Below are 7,721 nucleotides of genomic sequence, written 5' to 3'. Positions count from 1 at the left end.
GAAGTGAGACGGGACCGAGGGGGTTTGGGGTCCTTTCCAGCGCCCCCAGCCCGATCCGAATCTGTTCCTCCCAGTCGGGCCGGTGGCATCGCTCAACACCAATTCCAAAACCGAATTTGTAATTTAATTTTTTTTTTTTTAAGAAGCATCAAAACCTCATTTGTCAAACCCTTCACCCAAACTCGCAGTCGGGGGTTTCGGGCGTGATGGGGGGGGAAGAGGGGGGGCTGCTTTTGCTTTCTTCTCAACCCGTCCCCAAGCAGAAGAAGGCAGAGACGGTCTGTGATCGCAGACCCGGCTGGGCCGGGTCCGGCCGATGCTCAGCTGCGGGTCAGGCTCAGCCCCAGGGCCGCACTCCCCGCCGCTTCCCCAGGGCTCCAGTCTTTTCCTCCTGCCCAAAACCAGTCTGCAGAGGACCCCCCCCTTCCACCGAGAAGGTCCTGGGGGGTGCTCAGCGCCCGGGTCAGGCCTTGCCGGCCCAGGAGGTGTTTTTTCCGCCCCGTATCACATAACGCACGGCTTGATGTCCTGGTATGTCACTTGTTGGTGGTAATAGGAGCCGCTGCCCGCCGAATGCATGGAAGAGGAGGCCATGGCGTTGAAAGAGAAGACGAATTCCTTTCTGTCACACATGCTCGGAGATTGGGAGTGATACCGCGGGATGCCTGCGGGACAGGGGGAAAGATGGTCAGCAGCCGCCGTCTGGGGTTGAAAAACAACCCCCAACAACCCAATCCCTCCGCACCCCCCAGTATGAGCGCGAAACCGGGGGTATTTTCGCATGCACGGGCACTATTTGGGCTCCGCGGGCGCGGGCAGGTGGGCAGGGGGGAATCCCGAGGCCCCACGACGGCGCTTCCCTGCCCGGCCCAAAGGCGCTGCGAGGAGAAGGGATTTCGGCTGGTTTTAGGGTTTATTTGACATTTAATATTTTTTTTCGCCCCGACTGCTTTTCCCATCGCCTCCGCCAGCGCGGAATACCCGCCGGGCGCGGAGAGGGGAAGCCCGTCCGTTCTCGGGGCTGGCGGCGGAGACCGGGAGGGGGGTCGGGGGTGAGAGGCCACGGGGAGCGGGGCTGTTCCTGCCGCTCCTTCCGCCACCTCGGCACGGAAAAGCGCCCCTGGAATTCGGGGTGCGCTGGGGATGGGGTGCCCTGCCCGGACCGCTCCCCATCGCCCGTTTGGGTGTTAATCGGAGTGTTTCGTTTTAAGGCCTCGGATGGGCCCGGTGGCTCCTCGGGGCAGATTCCAGCTCCGTTTTCCAGCGGCCTTGGGCGCGCTGAGCACCGGGAACATACCCGGGAGCGGTGGGTGCCCTTGGCGGGCGCTGCCCCGGCCCAACCCCGCTCGGGGCTCTGTCCAGGCTCCACCGCTCCGGCCCGGCCCGGTTGATGCTTTTCCTCTGCTTCGCTTGGTGATTTTGACCCGCTAATGCTCTGCTTCACACCCGTTCCTGTCAGGTACATCCCACTCCCCCGAAAGGCCCGGGGTGATGTGCAGAGCCCCCCAGATCTGCCCGATCACCCGGCCATGGCTCCCGGGGCTCCCCAGTGCCTGAGAGTCCCCCATCCACCCAATCCCGAGGTGAATTTGGGCCGCAGAGCGTAACCCAGAGCTGGCCTCGTCCTTCCCAAGGCCTCTTCCAGGCCAAAACACCATCTCCCTTCCAAGACTCGGGGCAAATTCTCCCCCAACAGCTCCATTGTGGGGTCAGGGATAAGGCTACAGGGCGCTGGGGACTCGGGGGATCTGGGCCACCGGCTTTGGCGTGGGAGGAGGGAGGCGATGGGCCTGGAAAATACGGCCCTGAGATGTGTGGAAAACACAGCTGATGGCGGGGGACGGAACGGATGGGACGGGGCGGGAGGGCACGGGTGGCGGACCCCCCGACGAGAACATCCCCCTTTTCTCCCTCCGGAGTCCTCCAAGTCCCAGTGGAGGTGGAAGAGCCCTCGGGCGCATACCCGGCCTCTCCTTCCCGGAGCTCCCCCCTGCCTGAACCCACCGGCCCTAGGCCCGGAGGCAAAGCAGCCGTCCAGGGGATCGGAGCCCCGGCCCGGGGGAGCGGAGCCCTGGCCCGGGGGAGCGGAGCCTCGGCCCAGTGGTTCCCGGCCCCGCGGCGGTGAAGAGCTCCGACGGCTGCCCGGTTGTCCCCAGGAAGGGAAGCGAGGAGTGAGGGCACAGCGGATCTCCCTCGGGAAGCTCATTAAAACTGCCCACGAAGCGAGATCCCCGCTCGGAGCAGCCCGGCCGGGATCCACGCATGGTCGGCAGTCCCCGGTCCCGGGCGTGTCCCACGCGTGTCCGCGCCTTACCTTGGAGGTCGGCGGTGTTGTGGCTGTTCTGGTGCAGGTAGGGCTGGTCGAGGGAGTGCGTGGAGAGGCTGGAGGAGAGCGGGTTGGCTGTGGGGTTGCAGGGCGAGAGAGGCTGCTGCTTGATGTAGGACGCGCCGGTGTTGAGGGCCGCCGAGGCGGTGGGTGCCCACGCCGAGGCCGAGCTGGAGTAAACCGAGTGCGGCTCCATCACGCCGCCGGCGGGGAGCAGCGGGGAGGCGGGCACGGAGCTGTCGTGGTGCGGGTATTCCCCTGCCGAGGAGCCGGTGCAGCCGCCCATGTAGGTGTGCCCACCGTTGGCAGGCAGGTGGGGCACGGAGTGTCCCGCCAGGCCCATTCCCTCCACGTTGCTGGACAAATGCCCGTTCATCATCCCCAAGCCCCCTTCGAGGGAGAGGCTGTTGGGGGGGCAGGAGAGCCCGCTGGCCGGGCTCTGGAAGCCGTAGCTGTCGGGGAGGTGGTTGAAGCTGAGCCCGTTCATCATGCTGTACATGGGCTTCAGCGCCTGGCATTTCCTCCGGAACCCGCGGGGCCGGCGGCGGAACGAGCCCTCCTCGAACATGAACTCGCTGGCCGGGTCGATGGTCCAGTAGTGGCCCTTGCCGGGGCGTCCCAGCCCTTTGGGCAGCTTGATGAAGCACTCGTTGAGCGAGAGGTTGTGGCGCACAGAGTTTTTCCAGCCCTGATAGGAGCCTCGGAAGAAAGGGAAGCGGCTCTGCAAGAACTGGTAGATCTCGCTGAGGGTCAGACGCTTGGAGGGAGAGCTCTGGATAGCCATGACGATGAGGGCGATGTAGGAATAAGGCGGTTTCTCCGGCCGCCGGATCCCCGCGTTGGTCTTCTTCGCCTTAGGGCCGGCGCTGCCCGGGGCTCCGCCGCTGCCCGGGGCGCTGCCGGCGGCCCCGCCGGTCCCCGCCGACGCGGTGTCCATGGCCGAGCTCTGCGGCTGCTTCTCAGCCACCGAGGACATGGGGCCGTAGCTGCTCTGCACCGGAGGAGGAGGGGGCTGAGAGGACAGAGCCTGCTGCGCTTCTGCAGTCATCTACGGCCAGGTCCGCGGCGGCCAGCCCCAGCCCCGGCCCTCCTCCGCCGCCCCCCCAGCGCCCCCCCAAAAGGCCACGCTGCTGGGGGCTCGCCGCCACTCACCCACCACCCTCCCTCCGGCCTCCTCCCGGCCCCCCGGCGGGGTTTTCTTTCCACCGGGAGACTTCACCCCTCCGCGGATAAACAAATGGAAGCGACGACACCCCCACCCCCCCTTTTCACTCCTCCTCCCACTTTATCCCTAAATCCGAGCGCGGCTGCAGAAGGCGAGCGAGAGGCGGAGGGTCGGGGGGTGGCCGCAGGGAGGCGGGATGGGTGGAAGCGATCTGAGCTGGGCTGCTGCGAGCCAGGAGCCGGCGGCCGCCGCCTCCGCCTGCCCCGCTCCCCTGGGCGGGCCGGGCTCCCGGGGCCGCCGCCGTCCCTCCGCCGGCTCTAGCTGGGCTGGCGCTGCCGGTGCTGCGCGGAGCTGCTTCCCATCGCCGTGGCTGTCGAGTCTGCCTCCGGCCCCGCCGCTCGCCTTCTACTTTATCTCTTTGCAGCGGCGTCTGCCGCTCCTTGACAGACGTAAGCGCGGAGCGGAGATCCCCGCCCCGGCCCGCTCCCCCCCGCCCTCCCGGGCGGCCCCTCCGCCGCCTCGTCCCGGCCCCCTCCGCTCCCGCTCCCCGCTGGCGGGCAGCTTTTAAAGAGCCCTTTCCACGCCGCCCTACCCCACTCGGGGGGGCCTGCGCGACGCCCCCCTGCCCGACGCGGGGGCACCGCGTGTGCGTGTGTGTTTTATGCCACGAGTGACCGCGACGCTGCGTGGGGCTCCTCCACCCCCTCCCTACCCGCCTTCCCACTGCTGAAAACCACGGGAAGGGCCCCACGCGGGCCGTGGAAGGGGCCGGGGCCCGCGGAGGTTCCGCGCGTGGCGTGGGGCAGCGGAGGCGCTGCCCGGCCGCCAGGTCCGCGCTGCGCGGAGCTTCACCCACTTCAAACCCCCTCTCCGTGAGCTCTTTTAAGCTCGGCGGGCCCGGGCAGGATGTTTATACTGCGCAATGTAAACACGGGCTCGGGGGTGCTTTAATAAAAAGAAATCGGCGAAAACTCCCGCTGCCTCGAGAAATGCCCTTTTCTGCCTCCGCCGCCGCTCCGAGGCCGGGAACGGGCTTCGGACCCCTCTCCTGCTCCGAGGCTGCTTTGGGGATGAGGGTGGGTTGTTTTGTTTTAGGTTGCTTTGGGGTTTTTTCGGGGAGCGTATATAAATCTGTGCCGGAGTTCCGCAGTTGAATGCCCGGAGCCTGATGCTCAGCTCCGGCGGTGCCACGGGCGCACACAGCGGGCGGGGGGAGGGAGAATAGACAGGCAGAGGGGTAGAGACCCCCTTTTCTCCCTCTCCTCCTCCCCAAAAAGCCTCCTTTCTGAGCATCGTGCCATCGGGAGAGCTGTCACTCGAGGTAAGTCGCTTGAAACCTTTGTCACCTTCTTGCGGACTGCGCGTGGAAAGCTGCGCTGCGGAGGTGTGGGATTGTGGGTGGGCACGGGGGAAGGAGCCTGGGCTTTCAGGGCTGCTGATGTGCTGGCTGCTGCAGCGAGCTCCCTTCCGCGACTGGGGAAAGGAAGAGAGAAAGGAAGGGGGAAAAAATACACCCCACCACAAACCACTTGCAGGCCTCGCCGTAGTGCTGTGGGTGCATCCTGCTGCACCCCCAGAAGAGAGAGAGGGGACACCCCCCTCCCCAAGCCCTCCTTCTACCAGAATCGCTTTTCAAGTTTTTAATGATAATTTAATGCCTTTTAAAGGAAAGATAGATACCGATCGGGTTTCCAAACTCCCTCCGCGTTATTGGCGAGCAGTTGTGAGCAGCCTCCGGGGCGCCTGTCACATCTGTGGTACAACCAAGAGGGATTTCACATGAGGGTTGTTGTTGGGTTTTTTTCCGTCTATCCTCCCTCTTCCCCTCCTTTGCCCCCTCTCCGCCAAAAAAAAAAAAAAGTCCTCCTGCAGAAAGCACCGACCCTCTCGTTCCCGGTGCGATGGGATGGGGACAGGCAAGGGAGAGCCCTGGGGAAAGCCCAGGCCGGGGGCAGGTAGCCAGGGAGGGGGTGGGGGAAGGTTGGGACAGTTATTTCTGGAGCTTTTCCCTTGAGGAGGAGGAAGAGGACGACGAGCAGCTCCGGCTGTCCGGGAAGGCGGCGGCCGCTGCTCCTCCCGCCCGGGACCGCCGGCGCGGAGCAGAACACGGAGCACAGCGACTGCTCGGGAAGGGGGACAATCACTAAAAAATATCGCTTTTCTGGGAAGCAATCACCTTCCCCGGCGTTTACAGCCCCGAGGCGGCTAGTGCAGAGTAACCACGCCGCTTCTGGCTGCATTGCTTTTTATTTTGTCCGTGGGAGAGCATCCCTGACCCTGAGCTTTGCTCCGCATCGAATGTCTCCCCCTGGATAGCGAAAGGGGTGTTTTTCTTTGTTTTATGTAATTCTGAGACTGAATCTCCACGATCTGTCCCCGAAACACCCTGGGATGGAGCTCGAAACACAACACTAGGAGCTCGTGGAAAAGCCACTTTCAAAACCGTCCCCAACGGCAGCGTTTCCACTAGGAAATAATATATCTCAGGGTGAAAAAAAACCCCCACATTCTCCGTGTAAATCAAACTATTTCCATTCAACGAAAATCAGTTCCTTCTCGAGTGCCCTTTCCCCCTCTCACAGTGTCTTTCAGGAATGTGAAGATTTTGTTTCCTATGTATTTATTAAAGCGAGCCAATGTTAAAAGAGGGAATATATAGCTCTGGGTCCTATAGGCCTCGTCGTGGGAATAGCAGAAAGGTTGGAGGGTTTTAACCGAAGCCTGTGAGTTGGGGAAAGGAGAATTTTGGGGGAGAAAAGCCGGGTGGTGGCTGGTGTGCGAGGAGGAGAATGGTGTGCGGAGGACCGGGATCCGCTTTTGGTGTCGTTTGCTGGTGGTTTGGGTGGGTGAAACGTGTCGTCCTCCAGTCCTCGACTGGGAGAGATGAAAAGAAAGGAGAAAAAGAAGAAATTACAAAAATTAAACCATCATCTGGCGCAATTAGCCTTTCTAATCCCGTTTGGATCCCGTTTTATCGGTCCCGCGAACACCCCCCGGCCCCGCTGCACTTCCCAACCGGCTGCTTCCCAAACCCGCTCCCCTTCCTTCCCCCTCCCCGAAACTCGGGCCGTGTTTTGTGTAAAAATAGACAAATCCGAGCTTTCTTCCTTTTCCTGCGCCGAAGGTATTTTTACTAGCTAATTGCTTAAGTGAAGTCAACTTTGCAAGCAGGCCGGGTGTAATCCGAGTATGGAAATGTATATAGGTGGTATTGTTAGAGGCGGGCTGGGTGCTGCTCCGAGAGGGGCCGGGGTGTTCCTGCGAGCCCGGACCACCCAGGGCGAGGGGAGTGACCGCCTTATGTCCCCCTCCCCGCTGCCCTGCTTTGCATTAACACCACCCGCAAGACCCCCCCCCCCCCTCCTTCTTCTCCAGCACCAGCCTGTTTCCCTCGGCTGGTTGGGGTTTTTTTCGGTCTCGTTCATCCCCGTGGCCGCCGGCCCCAAATCCGCGGCGAATCGATCCCTAAATGTTTATTTAAAGGCGAGGGGGTGCGTTCAAGCGAGGGGCTCGAGGCTGGGGAGAGGGGCGCTGGGGGCGAAGGTGGAAGCACCGAGGGAGAGGTTGTTTTTCGGGACACACACGCACCCCCAACCATTTTTTTGCGGGTCCATCACACGCGGCAGCGCTTTGCTCCACGCGTGTGCGAGTGCCCCGTCGTGGACGGGCCCTTTCCAGTGGCACACACAGCCCAGCCTCGGGCCCTCGCATCCCTGGAGGTAGAGCCCGGCCTCCAGGATCGAAGGGGACCTGGAGGAGATTTTGACAAAGCAGAAGCCGAAATTGGGAGCGGGTGCGCAGCTAAGCTGCCGAAGAGCCTCAGGCGGCTGCGGGGAGGTGCGGGCTGGCTGTCACCGCCGCGCCTCAGGCAGGAGTTCAGGCTTTGGTCAGAAAGGAAAAAAAAAAAAAAAAAGGAAAATCTTAATCCCCCCTTTTTGTCTCCCTTTTCCCCCCTCTGCCCGTCCCGAGACTCCCCCCTTCAAGCCCAGATTTTCCGTGACGTCCTTCGATGAAATATTGCAGCACAGGAATTTACAGCCTTCTTCAGAGCAGGATTTTTTTTTCTTTGGAGTTTTCTGGCAGGACCTAGTCCCTGCAATACAAATCGGTTCCAGCGATAATAAGCTCCGAGCGCTACCACTTCAGACACAATCGCTTCCCACAGAGATCTTCCAAATATCTCCGGGTATTTATATCCCTGCTCAGGGACGGATAGCTAGAATACTTTCC

General features: G+C 62.3%; 1 protein-coding gene across 1 annotated transcript; it reads right to left on the bottom strand.

The window, feature by feature from the left end:
* Window positions 1-6: 6 nt before the first annotated feature.
* Window positions 7-3,374, bottom strand: FOXF1 (forkhead box F1). Its single transcript, XM_027646926.1, has 2 exons — window positions 2,315-3,374; window positions 7-665 (listed from the first exon to the last, which is right to left on the bottom strand). Exons 1-2 carry the CDS (start codon window positions 3,372-3,374, stop codon window positions 505-507), a joined length of 1,221 nt encoding a protein of 406 aa, XP_027502727.1. The 3' UTR covers window positions 7-504.
* Window positions 3,375-7,721: the final 4,347 nt, after the last annotated feature.

Source organism: Corapipo altera, unplaced genomic scaffold (genome assembly GCF_003945725.1).
Source record: "Corapipo altera isolate COAL_440 unplaced genomic scaffold, ASM394572v1 62, whole genome shotgun sequence".
NCBI lineage: Eukaryota > Metazoa > Chordata > Aves > Passeriformes > Pipridae > Corapipo > Corapipo altera.
Note: the sequence above shows the minus strand (reverse complement) of the source record. Positions and strands in the feature narration are given on the sequence as shown.